Genomic DNA, 22629 nt, shown 5'->3' on the forward strand with positions numbered 1-22629 from the left:
TGAGACTCTTAGTAGTGTACAAGAGCACTGACGGAGATTTTCCCTTAGGATTTTCGTTCTATGCTTAAACTAGATATTTTAGTTTCTGAAATGCTGTAATTTTATGCTAAACTTGAAGAGGAAAGGTTTGGATTTTGGAGTTGAAACAGATGCATCGTATAGGGAATTATCTAGAACACTAAGGAACCTGAAGAAATTATTTGGACTCTTGAGTATGAAGAGGAACAGCATAGAAATATTTAGGCTGAATAATTTGGTGTTTGGTTTCAATTCCATTGCTTGATGTGTCAGCAGGTATAGTTAAGGAATTGATTTGAAGAAAGGTATGGAAGGTGAAAGGTATGGATGATGAGAGGTATGGATGGTTTTGTGTCTATTTATGAAGCATGAAAAAGTGAAAGTGTAAGTGGGGACAGGGATATTTTGTGGGTCCTGAAGCAGACACATGAAAAATTTTACTTGCACGTCCTGAGAAATCCCTTAGCAGACATCTGAGCTGTCCAAGGAGTCCCACAGCTGAACAAAGGGAAGTTGGAATTGGCATTCCTAGTGGTTTCTATGTTAAAAGAGATATAGGATAAAACTAGAAATGAAGAGGAATTTGTCCCATACAGAGTGAATGTTCATCATAGATGTCCAAGTGTGAGCTCAGCCAACAGGGTCAGTCTTAAATACAATGTTAAAAACATGTGGGTGTGAAGTTTCTAGTTTTGAGGTTTAGAAGAGAAGAGTATTTAATATGTGAGCCAACAAAAAAAAAAAAAAAGGCAGTAAAAACTTATGTATGCAAAACATCCAGCAAATTAGGGTTTAAATATTTGTGTTCTGTAGATGTGTATTGGTTTGCAGTCTTGAACTGGGAAATTACATTGCTTCTGGCATAGTCAGAAGTGACATAATCTCAAGCAGTTTGCATATGGCTCTGAGGCTCAAAACCTGCTATTTTTGGGAAATTTTATCTATAAATGTATTGTATGGTAAAAGGTAGTAATAGGGAGCTGGGATCATTCCCGGCTGCTCTGCTGGATCTTCAAAGGCAGGAAGTTTTACTAACAGTTCTTGGTGCATCCAGTGATCTATAAAAAACAGACTAGGCAAATTCTTCTGTTTCCTTTTAGCTTGGCTAATTGCTGAGGTAGCTGTTGTTTCAGCCTACTGCATTTATTTCCTTTAGCAGAGGACAGCAGCTGGTTGATTCTTTCCCCCCGAAAGTTCAAGAAATGAAATAATGTGCACTGTTTCATTGTTTTTGCTCTGTCCCACACATTCCTGGAAGGCCATGCAAGAGAGAAAGAAGTTAACAGAGCAAAGAATATAAAAGCCTCTGGCTTTTTTTTTTTTTTTTTTTTTTTTCATTTATTTTATACAGAAACTCCAATCTTTGTTTCTTAGGCAAAGAAGAAGCAGTAGAGTGTAACTTTGGAAGCTGTTTTTATGTTAAGAATTTAATTAAATAGATGACAGTAGAGATCAGCAACGTGTGCCATGCTAATAATCTCTGGGATTCTGTTTTACTCCATTCTGCTCCAATGCAGTAGTGTCAGATTTCATCTTCCTTTAGAAATGTGCCTGTGAATTCTGCTGTCACTTCAATGTTGTGTAGTTGGAGAGAGGGGCACTGTCAGTCTTGATTTATTAAGGATAATTTTAAACCATATTTCCAGATACGTGATAGAACCTGGTTCTACTCCTTCTCTTACAGACTACATCTCCCAACATCACACAACATGACCTCTATTAAAACCGAGTGCTGTTCAAGTGATACAGCAAAGATTTTAAGTGCAATGTATTTCAATAATCCCAAATAAATAAAACAAGAAGTAACATTTTCCTTCCATGCACTTATGGCTATAGCATGACAGCAGCCATGTGGGCTACATACAATTGTTAATTTCTCAGTGAAATTTTCATGGGAAATACTGTGCTCAGAAAATTTTTCCAAAAGCTCTTGGGAGTTATTTAAGCAAGGTAATATACCCGTTTCTAATGAAGGACAGAGATGTGCATGCACACAAGTGCACTGTATTTAGAGTTATGAAGGAATGCAAATGTACAGATCTAGCTCACCAAAACATTTAGGGAGTTGGACTCCATGATCCTCATGGTCCCTTCCAACTTGAGATATTCTGTGATTCTAAGATCCATAGTATAGGAACACCCTGCAAAGTATGAGGTCTCACTCATCTGAAGAATGATGAAACATTTCAATTTCAAGCTATAAGGAAAGTGGTAGAAAAAAAAAATTGTTCTACTCCCTTAATGAAGGAGGTGGGGGAAGAGGATTAGTTCTTGCATCATTTTGAGATACCTTGAAATAGCAGTTTGAATATACCACAAACACTACTCAAATACTTGCATAAAGACATTTTATTATGTATTACATGTATGTATATATTTTTTTTTTCTTCTTTTTATCTGAGGAGCTTACATAAACAGACCCATGTTGTTTGAATGACAGTTAGTTTGCAGGGCATGACAGCGGTTGAACACCCTTCAGCTCCAAAGCTTTGCTGAAGTTAATCTCTTGAGGTTTGGCTGTACCCTTGGTGAGCTTCAGAAATCTAATACATCCTTTAAAACGGATATTAGTGGTCAGCCCAAACTGGGTCACACCATCTGAAGGGGGGAGAAAAAAAGGCAAGAGGAATTATGTATGACTGAGCTGGTAAGTACTTGTTTGTTCTTTTAAAGTCCTGCAGGAGAATGTATCTTTTATTTGATGTCTTTATTCAAAAGATGACAAACATTATGAATGAACATGATAAACGATTACAGTAGTGATAGCAATCCAGTCTTTGTTCCTTTTTCTGTCCTGGCCTGACAGTGGCAGATTCTGAACATATTTAAGCTACCATTGTAAACCATATAACTCAGTTACACAACAGAAAGTAAATGAAGGAAAATGGCCAAATGGCAGCTTGCTACCTGTAAATGGTGTATAATGCATGTGTGCTCACCCTGCAGATCTCCAACCTCTCAAGCTATTTATGTACAGATTAACAGGGCAAAAATAAAAAGCTTCAAATGGATGCAGTTCTCAGCACTAGCCATAATGAGAAAGCCAGTTCCTCAGCATGGCCTTCAGGTGTCATTTAAGGAACAATTTTAACAGCTTTCAAGCATTCTGTTTTTTGGTTTTTTTTTTGTTGGTGATTTTTTTTTCTTGCTGATAGTAACACCAGGGATTTGAGTACATCTCTTCTGCTAGAGAAGGTTTGACTGAAAAGCTGGAAATATTTCTCTCAACTGCTTGAAATTCATGGCACAACTTGATTGTCATTGTTCTTCCAAAAGAAAGTGTCTACAGGGATGAACTACAATACAAATCTATGTGACTGATAAAGTAAGGGTTGCAGAAGTAACTTTACACCTGTAGAGGACTGACTGGCCATAGCATTCTGCTGTTTCTCAGAGGATGAACTTGTTGAATCCATCTATTCCTTCTTGCACAGGGAAGAGTGATAGCAGGTGATAAGTAATGGCTTTTATGGATAGTTAGGAATTTATATGCTTGCTCTGGTAATCCTAGCTGGTTTACAACTGTTCTGCGTTGTTTATCCCGCTAGGAGAAGACTCAAGGACAGTAAAATACAAATGCTTAGTAATTTTACAAATTCCCATGTTCCTGTGTCTTAAATATGTGATGAGGCTGTCTAGGCATTGAGAATGTTAAAACAATTCTTGGTTGAGCTAGACTAGACAGCAAGAGATGTGTGAAGTGTTGAAATATGCATGTATATTTATGAAGTAAATTCCTAACTTGCCATGTGGCTGAACTCAGGAATATCACTTCAACATGACATAAGTGTAGGCTTGTTTTGTACAGATTGCAGTGTTACTTCCATTTGTTTCTCTTGATGTAGAGGCTCAGAACAAGACAGTAATTCCATCTGCAGTGTTTCTTTAGAGCTAGCTCCTATGCTAGGATCCTGTTTTGTTATAAAAAGACAGCCACAAACCTGTGGTCCTTCTGGCACAAAGTTGTTTGTCCTTCTCAACAGTCACCGTGACTAAAGTACAACTTTCACATCTCAGTGTCAAGAACATTTTTGAAAATGATCTGAAGCTTGAGACAGGCAGCTTTTGGATGCATTGTATCACACATTAAAATGACCTGTACACATTCTTTAGTTAAATTTCAATTTGCCCAATACTGTTACTATTAAAGCATAACTATTTTGCCATTACTACCCGGGAATTTTTAAGAAGGAGCCTGTGTGTGTGTGGGCAGCAGAAGGGAAAAAGTCTGTCTGCTCCTCTGTGACAGTGCTTACCTCTCAGACAGGGCAGGGAGATCTGTGAGATACCCTTAGTGCTGCAGAACTCTTCGTTCTAAAATGCAGCTGAACACAGAAACGAGCATCCATCATGCTAACTTAGTCTTACCTGTCACCTTTACCATACTAATCCTAATTGCATTTAAATGATTACCAAGGCAGTGTTGCTAGAGCACAAGTAAAGCATTATTTGTGAGTGAAATGCTCACCAGGATATCCTCCAATAAAGACAGGGTCGTTTGTGTCTGCTGAGGTTGAGGCTCTGTTTGGACTGTTACCATCCACCCGTCTGCCATCCACAGTCAGCTCTAAATGGTGTTTGATCTTGTTTGCAAGAACCTTGTGCCACTGTCCATCACACAAGCTGCTTGGTGATTCAGGCTCATAGATAGCAGAGAATCGGCCTGCACCATTGTCAACGTGAAACATTACCTGAGAAGTGTGACACAAAAGTCAGATAGTTCTCAAAACAGTTTTCTAGTTCTTATTTTTATTATGTTTTTGTTGATGTAATCAACAGGCTCTGACTGTACGTATGGAAGCTCTGACTTGATAACAGGCTCCGTGTGGATTGCTGTCCCTCTGCGTAGGCTCACTGGGGTCTGGGTTATGTCACCGCGATAAACACCGGTAGAAATATGCAGAATTGTTTTATGGATTGTAATTTTTCCATTTTTGCCTTAGTTTTTGAGAGTCCCCTGAAAAAACAGCTCTTTATAGTGACAGACTACTGACTGGTTTACCAGATCAGGATATGTATGGAGATATACACAACAAAGTATTATTAATGGTAAAGCTCTTCCTCAGAACTTTTCATATTCTCTCTAATTTAAGTCCTGATGTTGCAGTTTTAGGAAATTCAAGTGTTACAGAACCTTTTAAAATAACTGTCATAAAGTGTAAGAGCCTCTTGATTTATGGGAACTAGAAAGTGTAGCATAAAGGAGAGCCCTGATATTGACTGCAATGCCTTGAGATTGGGGTAGCAAGCTTGCATTTAAACTACTTGTGCTTTCTAGAGCCAATCTCTACAAAGAGCCAAAAATGCTTTGCTACTCACTTTTCCATCTACTAATTCGATGCCAAGCCCATCCATTCTCTGGCTGCTGACTCCAAGGAGGACACCATTCATTCGTGTTGTACGGAATTCAAATTCCACAAGCAGGTCTGTTCCCACTTTGTACGCACCAACTTGGACAGAATAGGGGAAGCATAATAAAATGATGAAAAGCATTTTGTGCCTTATTCTGAATAATTACACAAAGTATGTTGCCAGTAATGCAAGGTAACTAACTCAGCACTAATGCACTCCATTTCACTTGAAATCATGTAAGTAAATGTTATGGTGGCTGTGCTTCACATGAGACCTTGATAAAAAGTTAACTAAAAAAAAAACAGTGTTTCAAGTACTGGTCTCACTCTGTCTCCAGTCAACAGGAGTTAGGCAGCACTGGGCATTTTTGAAAGCAGCCATCTCCTCTTTCTCTGTTCCTTGTCTACCAGCAGAATTGCTGTTCATTACCTGTTTTGGCAAAGCCTGTTCCATCGAAGTATGTTCCCTCCTGTGCAGTAACGAAGCATTTTCCAACATTGAAACTGGAAGTTGGGTTATCCAGGTCAACAGGTGATTCTGTCATTTTAAAATTTCTGATGCAGCCGTTGATGCTATAGGTGACCTGCAGTCAATATTTCAAGCAAAATGTGTAACTGTGCAAAGCAGGCTGAAATAGTCAGAATAAAGGCCTAAAGCACGTCATCAAAAAGCACCTTTCCTCTGCCTCTCTGCTGGATTTATGGAGCTAAATAAAACTTGAATTTTACATGGCTAATCCTTAATATCTAATAGTAATTGGAATCTAAACTCAGTCATACTGAGGATGAATTACATTCCTTTTCAGGGATGTGATCTGAGTCACATCTATTTGGCTTAATGGAGGGAACATAGAATAATATACTGCATAATGAAACATAGCAAATTACATCAACAATGCAGGAATTTAATGGTCTATGCTTTACCTGTTTAATTGACTAGGTTATGGGGCTTGTAAGTAGATGAAGATACTGGATATAGTTCTCTGGGCTGCTGGTAATTTTACTAAGGTGGTTTTTTTTTTTTTTTTTTTGGTCTTCCCTTTAATCACTTTACTATGGGCCTAATGTCGTATGTTAAGACAGAGTATGAATATGCACGTACATGTAGGCAGCTGCTAAAAGGGACAAAGCCTCCATATAGGGGTTGTTGACTGTACATAGTTCTGCATATAATAACCATATATAGGTCTGGTGACCACAGTGACAAGTGCCACTGGCCCTCCCTTTTCTCTCTGAGGTCTGCAGCAGTTGCATTTTGGTACCTGCCTTTAGACAAAGCCTTTGACCTTTGACTTATGGTTAGGAAGATTTATCCCTGGTAGCAGTGGGAGAGAAGAAAACTATAATTGTGTATTTTGAGGAAGAAAAGGAAGACATTTTCTGAAGCAATACAGTGGGAAGGAGGAAAAGAAAAATCAGCAGATAAATGTAGTGTAGAAATACGTACAAATACAGAAAGGAGAAAGACACACTTGCAGATGGAAGCCTTGTCTCTGCACACTAACAATATCCTGACTAGGAATTTGAAAGAATTTTCAAAGAATTTACTTCCTTATAAATCAAAAGTAAAGGTACTGTGATTTTATAGGATCATATACATATAAAGGATCATATATATCACAGAATCACAGAATGTTAGGGGTTCGAAGGGACCTCTGGAGGTCATCGAGTCCAACCCCAACTGAAAGAGCAGGACCACCAGAAAATCTAGGGCAGGTCATACAGAAACACATCCTGGTAGTTATTGAAACTCTCTAGAGAAGGAGACTCCACACTGTTAAATACACCTGTACAAAATTTTCATGACAACTTGAGCAATATCAGTGAATACTTCAGCTCTGAGCTGAGCAATGCATTCTGCCAGATTCTTCATAAAAAGACTCTCCAGATCAAAAAGTTCTGTTGCCAAAAAAGGAAAACACAACAAAAGAAAACAAATTTTTTCATCTTCACTGTGAAAATAAATGATAGAAATGCAAGATTTGTAGACAACTCAATAGCATTCTCTAACTTTAAAATTTCCCTTTCTCTATGGAAAAGCAAATCTGGTAACTGGCAATATAGCACCTTTTTCTGAAAGCAGAGTTTTGAGTGCTTAACATGTGATATCTGCTGAAGCCAAACAAATAGGTAACAGTCTTCTGCATGGAATAGAAAGCCAGTCCACCTGTGGTTAATCATTAGATTAGTGTTTTAAAAGGTTGATGTTTGTTTAGCAGAAAGCCCTAACTAAGTTAATACATGCTTTCAATTGACTTTGCTTCAGAGCCTTTACATGAAACCTACAACCCAACACTCCATTAATACATCATGTGGTGTATTTTACTGGGAATGACTGAAAGGCAAGCACTGATCTTTTACCTCCTGTTAATGACATTTGAAGTCTCAGCTTCATTTAAATTCCAAAGCAAATAAGACTGTGAGGATCTGACATGGCTATTATTGCCCAACTGAGACATTTACCTGCATGGGTTCCCTCCATTACTTCTGACAAGGAGCAGTAAGTAAGGATTTAGTAATACCACTCTGCTTAGATTAGTATTTGTAAATTTTAAAGAGCACAATTTGGTAGTATTAGGAAGTATATTTTGTGGGTGGTTAGGTATTACTTTTGGTTTTCAGCGCCTCAGCTCTGGTTTGGTAAATCCAAATAAGCAATAGATTTGCCTCAGTTTGGGTTTTCTGCACAATCCAAAATTTAAAGAGAAATATTATCTTACAGATCAGTTTTCTTTACAGAATACAACTCTGAGATTTGCAGTGGTTACTCTTCCCCTTCCTTCACCATCCACAAGTTATTATAGTGACTTGTTTAAGCAGGATCTAGGAATTTTTTTTCTGTAATTATTTAGTCCACTGCAACTGGTGGACACTTGCCTGTTTATAGATTAGTATATACCCCTCTGTAATCATCTTACTACAATGGCATTTACTCAAATGCAGTTTCTTTGAGCATCTGGTTTTGTTTCCTTGCTGGGATCTGTACTTCTGACTCCTTTTTACCAATTACGTATAACTGCCTAGAAGGAGCCTAGACATAGCTGCTACTAACATTCCAGTTATTTGTCCACATTGTGCTGTGCTATATGTCTAATTTGTTGTTTGCTATAAGAAAATTCACTCAAGTTCTGGCTTCTGCTTTGAAAGAGTGCACCGAGTGAAAAATAATGCAGGGAAGAGGTTTTGCTCCAATTCTGATACTGTCTTATCCTAGGGGTGGGAGGGCAGCAGTAAAGTGAGATGGCTGACATGGAGTTTGTGGATAGATGCAATAAATAGCATGGGTGAGGGAATAGAGTGTTTCTCGTTGGTTCTACGAAGTTTAGTCCAAAATTATATTCAACTCTCTGACCTGTCTTTTTGCGACGATGTCTTTTGTGCCAGCATGGAAGCTGGGCATGTAATCTGAAACAGTGATAGATTGATATATCCACATTTGATTTGGAAACAGAGGACAAAAGTTTTCATGGCCTTACTTCAAATTACATAATCTCCTAGTTTAGTAATAACACAAACCCAACTACTACATTAAGCACCAGCACTTGCTACTGGTTACTTTGTCCAGGGTAATTTTGGCTTGCATTGCTTAGGACATGCTTTCTTTGTTTATTAGCACTTCATTGCCAGATGAATTACAGCCAAAAGAGAGAGAAGGTAGTATTCAGGACCTTAAAATGTAGCTGTGCAGTTATCCAAGTGGGTACAAGTGTATGAATCTTTCTGCTTTTCCATACCAGCAACTATCTGCTATTTCTACTCCTTTTCTTTAACTGGGTTCTGAGTCATATCTTTCCACTGAAAGAATGTAGCATACTTCCAGTAAGATTAATTTTAACAATATTTTTGAGCAGTCTTGGGGAAAAGCAAAACAAAACAATACAAAACTGGAAAGACATTGGTACCAATCAAGACATACTTAAGGAATGTAGAGTAACTTAATTAAACTTGCTTACGGGGCCAATCCTTCTAGTTGTGTAGTTAATGGGCAATCCTCCAACATACAGCATTCCTACAACATCCAGTATATCGGCTTTCTTGGGGCTTACAGTCTTGTTTGAAGCATCATCTACTATAAGGTTTCCTTCTTGCTTGGTTCGAATTACTTTTATCTAAAAAGACACACAAATGCAACACAATTATAGATAGTTTTCCGACAACAAGGAGTTTCCAGACTGTAACTAGCCTTATGGTCTGAAATATCTAACAACATGGGAGAAAGCAGTAGGAATGGTTAACAGAAGTACCATGGCAGCAACTGTAGCTGATCTTCATGGAACAGAGCTTCTGTGCAAGGTTCTGTGCAAATCTGTGACTGCCTTTCAGTTAGCTGTAGGTCAACAGGCATTTTAACTATTATTTATCAGAATTACTGGAAGGACTTGGGGTTCCTTTACAAAGCTTAATTGTTACTATCATAGGCATGCCACAATATGTTTTTCCTGTAATCAGATGGCAATTTTATGTACTGAGATTACTAAATGCTGAATGTTACTGGCATTGATGGGATATCTTCATTGCAGCACATGTTTGCAGACAATACTGAGTTCATTATTCCAGTGGTTTGGACATGCATCAGATCATAGTACATGTTAGAGTAAATATGCCATCAATCATGTTCTGCTGGTATTATGGATTTTGGTCAGACAAATGGGCTGTGAATCACATGGAGGAAGTGCAATTGCTGAGGAGTTGAAGAAATTCTATCCTACACACCATAGTCCAATTTATTTCCAAAGGTTTATACTGAACGCTCTACAAACAAGTACAATAATGGTTCTGTATAAAAAAGGGATAAAATGTAAAACTTAGCATGCACATTAGCAGAGTTCTATACAGCACAGTGGCTAGCTCACCAGAGTAGCACAGAGAGAGAAACAGCATCTTTCTTTGGCTTTTCTTTAACATGGCTCCTCCTGCAGCACTGTGTGAGCACATCTGTCATACCACAGGAACGGCTGAACACTGATAAGGGGTGGCCTGAAGGGGAGGGAATGACCTTGGTGTTTACAGACAACTGCAAACCTGACATGGACAGATGAGCCCTGAGCAGGAGGAGGAACTGCGAATAGGCTGTCTTACAGAGGACCTAAAGAGAGAGCAGCAGCACCATGTGGCTTCTGTAGGCCTGATGGACATGTTTCAACATAAACCATTTCAAATGGAGAAAAGGATCTCACTAAAAGGATTCTTTTACAGAGAATCTTCTGCTTTCTTAAAAACAAAGATTGTAATATTTTTATTAAAGAGGTTGACCTTTTCCTCCTCCCAAAAAGGACTTCCTTGTGCTTTTTGGGAACTCTGACTTTGGATTTTGTCTCCATTCACTCCTACAAAAATGGAATCTATGACAAGGGTCCCTCTCCCATAGAGTGCTAAGCTGCATACCCAAAGAACACAGTCTTGCGTTAAGAATCTGTCCTTCAGTTAGTTTTGTTATAATATAGAGAAAATAGCTAAGAGATTATAAAAATAATTTTTAAAATCAATAAATAAAATAATAAATCTTTGTTCTGTATCTAGAGAGTGTACAGCAGAAAGAGGCCCTGGTCTACTGCCAGTGCTCCTAGGCATTGTGTCAGACAAATATTACTGCAACTTTAGTTTTTCCCCTCATGAAATAACTTGGTTTAGAGCATTTGTTGTCATCAAGAGATTCATGAATAAAAATCCAGTGAAAACAAAATTCCTCTGGAACAGGGTGGGAATGAAGCAAAAGGAGACTAAGGTTAACTGCAAAAAGGGGGTAGTAAGACCAATTCACACATAACAGCAAATGCAATTAGAATTTTTTTTTCTCATATGGTGATAGAGATGTGGTTATCTGTCCAAAACATAAAGTGTCTCATAGCATATCACCTGAATACATTATTACATGTGTTGGGTTTTTTTCTGCATCTTTATTGATGTCTTCAATCATATTACCAAATATACTCTATGTCTGTTGTCCTTGGCACAGAAATACTTCATGATTGTGATATTATTCCTTTGCTTGCCATCCGAAAGCCACAGGTGGTGTATATAAACACTTCCTCTCATAAAGTCACAGAAGGGGCTGCCAAGTACCTCTATGAATATCGTACTTATTCCCTGAAGAACTGAGTTAATAATGCAGGAAAGATTTATTTAAGTCTTTTTTCTTCCCCTTTTCTTTGTTATTAGCATTATGGCTGAACAGTGACATTATTAACAAATAAACAATTGGCATTAATGATGTATTTAGTCACCATGAGCTGGCAACTCACCCGAGTCCTATTAGGCAAGATGGAACATTTTCTGAAGTTCCTTACCATACACTGGACATATTCTAAATATTAGAATATGTCCACTGGACATATTCTAAATATGTCCAGAAATACATTTCCTGAAAGACAAGTTTCAAAAGCCAGCGTTATCTTTTTTGTTACTAGAATATGTACCATGTTCTCAACATGGCATCTGAAAGCACAATTTTGCAGATGACAGAAATGCCGAGTTGTAAAGTTTAGCTTGTATAAACTACGTTTTGCACACATCTTAAGGCAAAACAAAGCTCACTCTTAGCATTACAAAGAATAACTTAGCATTAGTGAGTGTTTTACCTTGTGCCACTGGCCATCATTTATTTTGTTGGAAATCATTGTGTTGGTGTCTCCACTCCCCAGATCATAGCTGAAGTAAGGCAGTCCATTCTTTATCTGAACTGTAGCAAAGTCAGCGTGGTTGATGCGGGCCATATAAAACAGCAAGCCAGAATCAGCTGTTGTTCGGACTTCAAATTCAATTGTAAGTCTGAAAATCAAACAGGAAAACAGAAACAAAGGAAAAGATACTCAGTAAACAAATTTATCTGCTTTGCCTTTTTGTGTTCCTCTAACAAAGCTATCCATTTGGTGGCCCATTTTACTTGTCCATTAGGGTTTAAGAAAAATAATTTGGTTATACATGAATTGCATTTCACACATATCTGATCCCTGACATGTGAGTGTTCATTAGTCTCTTTGCTGTGGAACTACAAAAGTATAAACTTGCAATAGAATTTCAAGATCCAATTCTCAGCTGCAGCTGTAGTTGCTAGAAAATCCCAGTGCTTGTAAAATTCCAGCGGCGTTATCTGTCATCCACACACATAATGCTCACAGAGAAGAGCGAGCTGTAGTGACAGCTGGCAAATGTTGAGTTTCTAATGAGTTGTATTGCCTGAAGACAGGCTGCAAAACTTTTACACATGCAGTTTACAATCAGGATACAAAACAGCTATTTTTATTTCTCCCAGCTGAAAATGGGAGCATGTCTAAGAGGTCTTGTGAAAACCACTGACCCCCTTGGACCAAAAGGTAATGCCAAAAACCATCCCCACAGCAAAGAACCTGGGAAGAAATTACTTATGTAGATGCTAAGGTTGTACTGGCATCACATCACTAATCTAGCCCAAGCTGAGCTGTAAAGTCAGTACCTGAAAGTAGTTGATAATGTAAACATGAAAAATCACTGCATGAAAACGATCAGGCCTGGATTCTTATTTGAAAATAAGACATGCAAAGACTGTAGGTTTACCTATTTTTATTATTTTCCTAGTTTTCTAAAAATAACAGATGTGAAAATACATACTGTGCTGCAGTACGGTATCTTTATAGGTAAAAATAAATGGGAGGCTGATGGATTTGTAAACTGTATGGTGCCAAAATGCTCAGTGGTGGGACATGGTATATTTGTTAATGATCATGTGCTATCACAGCAAAAATTAATAATTAACAATTTGTAGCTGCACAAATCCATTGACCATAGCTGTATTTTTAGAAGTAGCTCTTGGAATTCCTTTGCATATCTATATGTATGTCTTGTTATATTTTGGGAGAGCAATGTAATTTTGCCAGTTTACTGTGCAAACTTGATCTTAACTATCAGAAGATGGAGAAAAAAGTTTCCTTATTACAAGAAATTATCAGCTTAGTGAACCAAGAAACTTTCTTCCAAAAAAGCAACCTATGAACAGTTACATTCTTCTGTTTGTCTGCAAATAGGTCTAGGATCTGTACATGCCCAAATCTTTACAAAGAAGTAAACTGGTTTTGTGAGAGCCACTTAGGCAGGCACTTCATTGCTGTGATTTCATGCTTTAATGCTTTTTATGTTTGCCTAATTCATAATGAAATTAATTAGCCACAGGACGTGATCTTTTTAAGATTATGCCCATAATTTTTGGGAATGCTTTTGAGGATATTGGGAGGGGCATTTTATTTTGCCATGCTTTCCTCAAAACTCATTGCTGAAATGAACAATATACCTGTTTTTCACTTTGGTGTCATCAAATGCAACGGCGATGTGGCTGTTCCTTGAAAGACCAAATTGCTTGCCACCTTCCAAAATGGCTGGTTCTGTGTCAGCAGCACAGGAATCCTGCAAAATATACAGAAGTCATATCTTGTGTCTATCTCAGCTGAGAATATGCTGGATGTACAACTGCTCAGGAGTTAGAATATTCCACCTAGTCTGGACACTGGCCCTGCAATTTTCCAGCTTGTTGATGTCTTATCACACCAGCTGAAGTTATAAACCAGTATGACAGGAACTTGGTGTCAAGGCAGAGCTCGTTAAGCTGGTTGTAAAAGCAAATAAAAGTAATGTATGAACATTGCTGCTTTGATGCCACCAGTGGACATTTACAAGAGCCTTAAGTGATTTTCAGGCAGCTTAGTGTACTCTGAGCTCGCAAAGCTGAGTGTTACACAGCAGGATGCCTTACAGAAATGAAGCAAGACTTGAGTCTTAGAGAGATGCTTTGCTGTCGAGTTTCAATCTAGTCACCTTAAAAATAATGAGTTAAAAGCAGTTTCAGATCCTGCACTTGTCAACAAGTCCCCCATTTACTTCTTTATATTGTTTTACAATTATATTCTTTGTTTAATGTGCTGTTGCCTCCCCCGGTACTGCTGAAAGGCTCCAACAAACAACAAGGGAAGCCGGATAACTGATGGATCGAAGTAACAACTGTTAAACCCTCTGAGCTGTCTGATGCAGACACATTACCCGGGGGTTAAAGAAAGAAACCCCTCCCTGTCTGTTCCACTTCTTTTAATCTTAAAGTGCTGCAACAATGGAACGTAAAATGTCTTCTGCCCACTGTAATTTTCTCTTTTTAATTTCACTCGGTCTTTTAATCTCTGGCCTTAAAGCTCTTGTATAGGGGTGCCTGGGGCAATGCGAGACCATGGTAATTATCAGCTCCTGCTCACGTCTAGCTTTTGCCTCCCACTTCTGGTATTGTGAACTACCCAAAGGATCTGACACAACACAATATCAGGACAATACAACTGGGAAAAAACCCAAACTTTGATAGCTGCGAGCTCTGTTTTTAAGTACTGCTGCTGATATAATTCAGGATTGGTGACAGTCTCTTGTTTGAGCCCTGACTCAGCAGAGACCTGCAAAGCACAAGGTGCGGTGCTTTGGCGACAAGAGAGCTCTTTCTGTGAAACGTTTTGAAAATGTCATTAGTAACTCATCAGGCAATGAAATTTCAGCCACAAAGAGGAAATTTCTTTCCCCCTTTCACTGTTTTTCAGTAGTGTTGTAGTTTTTGCTTTCACATGTCACAAAAATCTTCCCAACAGAATAGAACACCTCTAAAAAAGAGTTTTCCACAATTAATACTCTGGTTTTAATATGACAGAGTAGAACACCATGCATTACGACAAGTACACATCAATGTGCAATGGAGGGAAAAAACGGAGACAATTCAGCAGGACCAGTTATGAATGTGTGACAGTAGCCTGACAGTCATCATCAAAAAAAGAATAATAAATAAATTTAAAAAAAATTCCCATATTCCCCTAATGCTGGGTAATTTCTAATTATTTTAAACTTTGCAGGTTTATCTAGAACTTTAAAAACTAGGATACAACAACAACAACAATCTGATACTGTTTATGTAATACATTCAATAACATTTGTGCTTGCTAAAATTTGAAGATAGAGACTAACTACAGTACTAGAACAATAGCATCAGACACTAGAAGAGCATCAGCAAAGTGCAGTTTTTCTTTATCCCAGCAGGACTGTAAGGAAGGGCAAAGAGTGGCAGAAAGTGCCTAACACCATGATGGTTGAAATCAGAGTAAGCATGCACTGATTTTTTATGGCTAAATGCTGAGTGATAATGGTAAACATTCATTAGATTCATGTGGAAATGTCAGTGAAAGGAAAAAATGCTTTAAAAACTTGCAGATTTTATTCACAAGTCTGTGTTAGCTTTTCCTTTATCTAAGGACAGCCAGCTTTCCAGCCCTCACATGACTGTGAACTAGGCATGGACCATCAGCCTATATTAAAATAACCCAGATTTGTTTTTTTCAGAAATGGTCTTAAGGTGTCCTGTGTTTAAACCTGGCTGCTTAATAATCTCCTGTATTACTCAAGAGCCTCAAAACTGCACTCTTCAGCTGCACTTTACATCTCTCTTGTCAGATGTCAAGGGCTTGACGGGAAGGTCAAGGAGGTATATGTGTATCAAAGTGGAAATGAAGAACAGAAAAGCCCACTGGTGGACTGTCACACATTCTCGACAAACAATGCTGTATTAGCAATTACAAAGAAAGTAATTAGGAGGAAAAGCGAGCACCACTGTAGCAGTCCCCATAGCTCACTGAACAGTGTTAATAAAACAATGAAGTAATGCATGGAGAAATAGTGGAAGATACCGTCACGAAGTCAAATGGAGAAGTGATGCTGGCGCTCTTCTTTTCAGTGGCAAACGAATCCTGAGAAGCAGTGAATAACATGAGGCAGAAGCAGCAGCTACCCAGTGCTGAGAAATGTTTTGGCATATAAGCAAGCAGCAGCAGCAGCAGATTGGTGACCAGAGTAACTCTCAACTGTCCTGCTTCTAGATCATCTTGCCTTTAGTAAGTTGTTTTAATTTAGGAATAAATCTCCCCCCACCCCTTTTACATGCAGATGGACAACATAGATAAAAAAGATCCTAAAAGGACTCAAGTAGAACAGATACCTCTTTTAAGATTACCCTGTGGAGACAGAGTATTCTGCTCTATATATTTTCCATATACTATCCTACACTGAGCTTCTGTATAATTAACTGCCATATGAGTACCTTCTCAATATTAGAGCATAGTTATTTATTTTATTGCAACATTTGCCAGAAAAATACTTCTGGAGAATTTTCTTAGATGAAGGTAAAAACTACCCAAAAGTTTGCATTATTTAAGATACTTTCAAATCTTCAGAATACTAAAATGGTTTCATTGTTTTTCCAGTGGAGTAATGGTATTTTTATTTTTATTTAGATGTTTTTCTTTAAACTCCTGTTTCAAGTTATCATGGTTCTAGACATGCGATAAACAAACTCAGCCACTTACAATGAGACTAGTTTCTGGTATTAGTGAGTAGATCTATTCCTCTCAATTTTGCTACTTAGAAGTTCGTGCTTATAGTCTTAGAAAGTGGGCACTTACTCTCTCATTCTCTTCTGTGGTTTTTTATTTTGTTTATAATGCTTGATCGAGGGATAATATGACTGCACACTTTCACAACAGTGAACATTAAACTGAATATCCCTTTTTACCTTGTTGCCTGGTTCCTTGTCCTTCTACGATAGCCTTACTATACTGCAATTTATTTTTTTTTTTTTTACTTTAAACGCCAGAAAGATGCATCGGAGCCCTCGTGTTACAACTACTCCACCTTGTGGGAATGAATAAAAAATGCTGCCCTAGAGCGTTAAAAGGCCGTTATACCAAACTCTGCAGCTCGGGGTGGGGCAGTAACAGATGGTGCTTGCCTATTTGGGACCCGAGGCTTCCATTTCCAAGTACACCGCTGGCTGCATGTGATGTGGGGACTTCAGCAGCGCCTGACAAGTCCATCTAGATAAAGCTGTGTCATATGTAGCAGGCCAATGAAGGTGGCCATGAATCTCAACTATAAAATTAACGACTTGGTGGGTTTTGCCTAATTTTTGCACTGATTTTTGTAGAAAAACGTTGTTAGAAATCCTACCTATATCCAAGGAAAACCAAATATGAATTCTGAAAACAAGTCAGGTAACAAGGAGTGACTGCAGCAAGGAATTTAAGTTCATTTGCCTCTAACTTACAGATCTGCAGCCAACTGACTCACTGTGTGTCACACAGAAAAATCCAATTCAAATAAACTCAGTGTCCTGTAATGTTGTGCCAGTCAGGAGATGTGAAATGAGAATGAAGTTTATACCTGACCCAGTGTGGGAGTGCCTCCCAAAATGGTTACAAGATCTTCTGAAGCCAGTCTGGGAGAAACTGTCAAAATTATGTTCTCTTTTGTATCTGATATATATAAAAAGGGAAGTTAAATATTCTGGTTGTTAACTTCCCAAAGTGTCTTATTATGATAGTGTAAATTATGGTAGTGTAAATAGGCTCCTAACTGGGAAATGTGCAGTCTTTTCACACCATCTGGAAACCTCACCCATACTGAAGTATATCCTGCATAAACTTGTGGGTTGTGTATTATTCAATTTAATATTCAGATATCTAAACATATATTTTCTGGACAGTAAAATGAGCAGTTGAGCTCAATTTAGCAGTGACTGGGTTGTCAGTTCTGAAGTTCATAAGTCTCCTGACTAAAGTTATAAAATAGCAGTGAGGAATTACCATATCAAACAGGCGTCTGGTCTACCTGTTTTTTCAGCCTGTCACTGACATGGCATTTTCCATAGGCAAGTGTCCTTTCCAACCCCAGTCAGATACTGTTTGGCTCAAATCCTGAAATGCAAGGATTTAGGGCTAAGCATGCAAGCCAAAGGTAATTCTATTGCTATATTGTTCTTTAATTTACTGTTGTGATAATCCAAACAAATTACATTAACTAGTTTTCCATTCTCCACAGGTTTTACTGACCTGCAGTAAGATGTTCCCTTTACAGTATCATGCTGAATTGTTATTATTTTTGTGGCAAATTACTTCAATATTCTTGATTGCTAGCTTTTCAGTTTTGCCTTGGTAGACTTTTCAAACTTTATCCGAGTGAAGTGATTGACACTTACAAGTGTTGAAGATAGAGATGGTTGTGGAGGAGGAGGGAAAGCAGGAGGAGTCCTTGGCCCTTCTTTCTCCCCAGTAGTGTCTGGTTCAGGTTGGACTGGGACTGTTGAGTGGATTGGTTTATCTTCATCTTCAGGTGACCTAGCTTCTGGTTCTAGAGAGGGACATCGGCCAATATCAGCATTTTCAAAGGACACGGGCTGAGCAAAGTCCATGGGGCTGAGAACACACAGAGAAATCAATGTCTGTTATTAGTTTTTCTGCTTTTTTTACCACACAGTTAAAAAGAACAGCTGTATGCTGCAGTGTAATTGCATTTCTTGGGACACAAGAGCCAGGATTCATCTAATATGTTTTAGGTACAGAAGTGGGACACCTAAATTAGGTATGATAGTCACCATTGGCTTTCCTCCCTACAGTCAGTGCAGAGAGACAGGCACTCTCTTTGGCAAGCTTTACCAGCCTAGGTAGGCTGAATCTAATTGAGGAGAGGTCCTTCTCTCTATGATGTACACTGATGGAACGTGAGATGATGATGAGATCCTAATTTAGGTACTCCAGTTATGGGAAATTTCTATAGAGGTATTACTTACTTCACTATTCCATTTATTTTACTTTAATGCTTCTTCCAGTTTACTGCAGCATACACTTTCCACAAAGCAAATTAATTCCCATGGTGGTTCTCAGAATTTGTATACTCTTGGAGATCAGCCTTACCTAAAATAGTGTTATAGTAACACCAAATACCTGTAACTGAGGCAAGTCTTATTACTGTAGAATTTCTCTGATTTTATGGCTAAATAGACAGGTGCTGTCTTGTCTGTAAAACAGGTCATTAATTGCATAGCCCGTGAAGTGTATACTGCAGACAAAAAAAGGAAGAGCATAAGAAAACTGGCCATACTCTAAAGCTTGCTGTTTGTGCGATTCCTTGTAACAGTGAAGTTTCTTTTGGCAGCCAAGGCAGTTAACCAAGCCTCATTAACTGGACATTTGTTGGCATCAGTGAGACTTACATGGCATTAATGACAAGATTCCATATACAGCCCTCAAATGGTGGAATGTTTCTGAGAGGTGCAATCTGAAATTGAGAAGGAGTACCCCCCACAAAGAGTTTCTTAACAGAAATGGGCTGGTCTGTTGGCAATCTCTGAGTCTGGCCTTTGTCTTCATCTACTTGAACAGTGAACATCCTGTGGAAAAGAATTGAAAGCAAAGAAATACATATTTTACTCTGGTTATTGCTTGTATCGAAATAATTACTGCTACACCAGCTATAACACTGAGCAACCCAAATCATGTAATGAGCGGCTCACATTAAATGCATATTAACCACTAGAAGGTTTTCAGCTACTGCTGTGCTTCTTTGGTAGCTCTCTGACAGAGCTTGACAAGACCATGCAGCAAAGAAGCCATAATTGGTCACTGGTCCAAAAGGAAGAAGTGGTTTGGAATGTGGCAACAGTGACCTGATAAGAGCCCTGCCTGCTGTGCTGCCATGGTGGGTAGAATCATCTAGTACTCAGCAGGATGGGAGCAGCATGGGGCCACATTTTGTATGGCCTCCCTATTTCCTGGTTTGTACAAGTTATTGTCTTCTTGCTGGGGGACAAACGCTGCCGCAGACTGTTTGGATTGCGGAACCAACCACAGATACATGCTGTAGACTTTTTAAAAGATCTGGTAGCTTTTTTCTAGGGGAGATGGAAGAGTAGGAGACTTGCTGATTGTTCGTAATGTGGGATTTAAGAGGAGAGAGTCAGTTCACTGATAAAAGTGCTATAATTCAGTACTGCACATGCTACAAGTTAAAGATAAAGCAGTCCCATGGGAGAAACTGGTTGAAAAGAGAAAGGTAGGAGTTGTCCAACAACAAGAATGACTGCCATTTATCTGGGACTGTGTCTTCATTGTTTTACCATACTTAGCTGGGCAGTACTCTAACCTCATGTGTATGAGGCATGGCATCTCAAAAAGGCTACAGGCTGTTGTGCTATTGTTGTTCATATATTTTGAGAAAGGTCTTTTTCTATATGTCTTGAAAAAGTAATTTACTGCGCCACAGCAGTATTTCTCATCCACAGATTCAATTAATAAAATATATTTGCCAACTATAGGAAGGTTAAAGATGCCAGTTCAGATAAACACAGGTCTGTGGAGAAACAGGCTGAGATGCTATGAAAGCACATAAATCAGCTCTGCAGAATAATAAGCATTGTCAGAAATTAACTTCTAAAAACCTTCTGGATAAGGAAGGAATTACATTAAATTATTTGTCTCAGCAGAAGCATTTGCATGGATTGTTAATGACATTCCTTTTGTCAAATCAGCTGTGCTGTGTGCTCTGTAGCACTTCTAGGTATTTGTTACCCTTTAGCTCTTTCTATCCGGATGGAGTGTGGTCTGCCATCATGAAACTCTCCAGCCTCTGGTCTGATGGTGATTCTGTGGGGATCCCGTATCCCAGTGGAGATGTGGACTTCTAGTCGACCTCTGTTCAGGAAAACCGCATAGTAGGCCTGCAGGGTATTTGTTGGTTTGAGAAGGTAAGTTACATTTGGAAAGAAACTATTCCACTTAGTTTCACATTATTGTGTATATTTTTCTTAAAGAGGTTTTTTTAATTGCTTACCATGGTGAAGGTACCATAGTTTCAGTTCTGCTGTTGCTGTATTTACACTCTCTTTTATTTTTATAATGAAGAATGAGTAAAATGAGGTCATGCTGGAAAGTCTCATCAAAAGAGTTTACTCTGTGCATCCCTACTTGCAGGGAAGGATGGAGACTTGTAACCTATAATTCCGATTTTTGCTCTTACAAGGCCTGGTCTTAAAGCCGTCAAGCCCTGAATAGGATTGATCTCAGTGTGAGTTCTGCATTTGGAGGGCTGGCAAATCACACTAGTAGTTACTCTAGCAACCAATATCATGTTGTAGCAGATTTCACGATCTAACCTCCAGTTTCTATAGCAATGCGTGTCTCATGTCTGTGACCTGAAGAGCTGGGTAATGACAAAGGAGCCCCTACCCTGAAGTTAATGTCATTCAAGAGAGCCATTATAATGTGCTGCCCTGGAGTGCATTCCTCCAGGTCACTGAAAAGGCTTTTCCAGAACAGGCAGGAAGGAGAACAATGAAATATGACTTCCCAGAAGTCCTAAAAAAAGAAAGCACCAAAATATTCTCTTTATCTCTGTTGTAGTTTGTCTGTCTGTGAGGTTCAAATCAAGATTTGAATAATTTCTAACAGCGATCATGCTTTTACCAATTAGTCACTGAGACTCTGTAGGTACTTCTTCTGAACAGACTGAGTCTATGCTCTTCCTCAGAAAGCCCTTATACTGCAGATTTGTAATTTATGGGAGAGAAGGAGGTGTTGGAGCACTCCTAAGTCTTACATCCTGCAGCAACGATCCCAAGCAAGGGGGTTATTTTGCTCTGCTTTTAGCAGCTTTTTTTTTTGGTCTCAGGGAAAACAGTATGATCCTCATTTATGTCTGTCTAAACAGGAATGAGAGATGTTTCCAAACTTTAACAGTGCATAACTAGTCATCAGAATGAGTGAAGAACAGTATATGGTTCTTGTTTAGCAACAAGCAACGGGTGCCTTACTGTAAGATTCTGGACAGTCTTTATCTTTTGCTCGGTTCCTCGTACCTGTCCCGTCTGTCTGCGTTTTCTCCTCAGAGGGGCAGCTTTCCCCCCAGTGTATCTGCGCCTTCTCCTGGGGGGAACAACTGTGCCACTTGTGCCAAACAAGATGATCCCAGACTCATTCTTGGTGCTGAAGGAGAGGTTGATTTCTGTGCCCACATCGAAAGAGACAGGCTGCAGTTCCACAAAACCTGGCTTGGGGAAGCTAACTGTGTAAATGTTCTGTAGGAAGAAGAGGACAGAAAAGTGCATTGAAAATGGATTAAAAGTGAGAGTATGAACATGCAGAAGGATTTCTTAATTAAAAGAATAAACCATGTAAGTATTATGAGTGTGAACAGATGAAAAGTAATAATAAATACTAAGCAATTTACTTCTCAAAGTGTTGTGCAAATACTAATTTACCTGTTTACATCTGGCATCATGAGAGTATTTCTGGAATCTTGTCTTACAGGAAAGCAAAGTTCCAGTCTTATTTTGGTATATCCTCTTGGATTAAAAATAACTGCTCAAAGGTGTTTGTTTTTTTTTTTATATTGATATTTTCCATTGAGTTAATACAGTGGAATTTTGCTTTTAAATTAACACAAC

The 22629-nt window shown here is 38.6% G+C and overlaps 1 protein-coding gene across 1 annotated transcript in view; it reads right to left on the bottom strand.

The window, feature by feature from the left end:
• Positions 1-2349: 2349 nt before the first annotated feature.
• LAMA2 (laminin subunit alpha 2) overlaps positions 2350-22629 on the bottom strand; it is a 376628-nt gene continuing 356348 nt past the window's right edge. Inside the window, exons 53-64 of the mRNA XM_051616318.1 lie at positions 22042-22260; positions 20756-20904; positions 19402-19578; positions 18388-18604; positions 16046-16105; positions 13633-13745; positions 11948-12137; positions 9323-9478; positions 5800-5953; positions 5338-5468; positions 4487-4709; positions 2350-2616 (exon numbers count right to left, since the gene is read on the bottom strand). Of these exons, the coding sequence (XP_051472278.1) occupies positions 2459-2616; positions 4487-4709; positions 5338-5468; positions 5800-5953; positions 9323-9478; positions 11948-12137; positions 13633-13745; positions 16046-16105; positions 18388-18604; positions 19402-19578; positions 20756-20904; positions 22042-22260 (1947 nt within the window). The 3' untranslated portion in view covers positions 2350-2458. The remainder of the gene's footprint in view (positions 2617-4486; positions 4710-5337; positions 5469-5799; positions 5954-9322; positions 9479-11947; positions 12138-13632; positions 13746-16045; positions 16106-18387; positions 18605-19401; positions 19579-20755; positions 20905-22041; positions 22261-22629) is intronic.

This window comes from Apus apus, chromosome 3, assembly GCF_020740795.1.
Source record: "Apus apus isolate bApuApu2 chromosome 3, bApuApu2.pri.cur, whole genome shotgun sequence".
NCBI classification, from domain to species: domain Eukaryota; kingdom Metazoa; phylum Chordata; class Aves; order Apodiformes; family Apodidae; genus Apus; species Apus apus.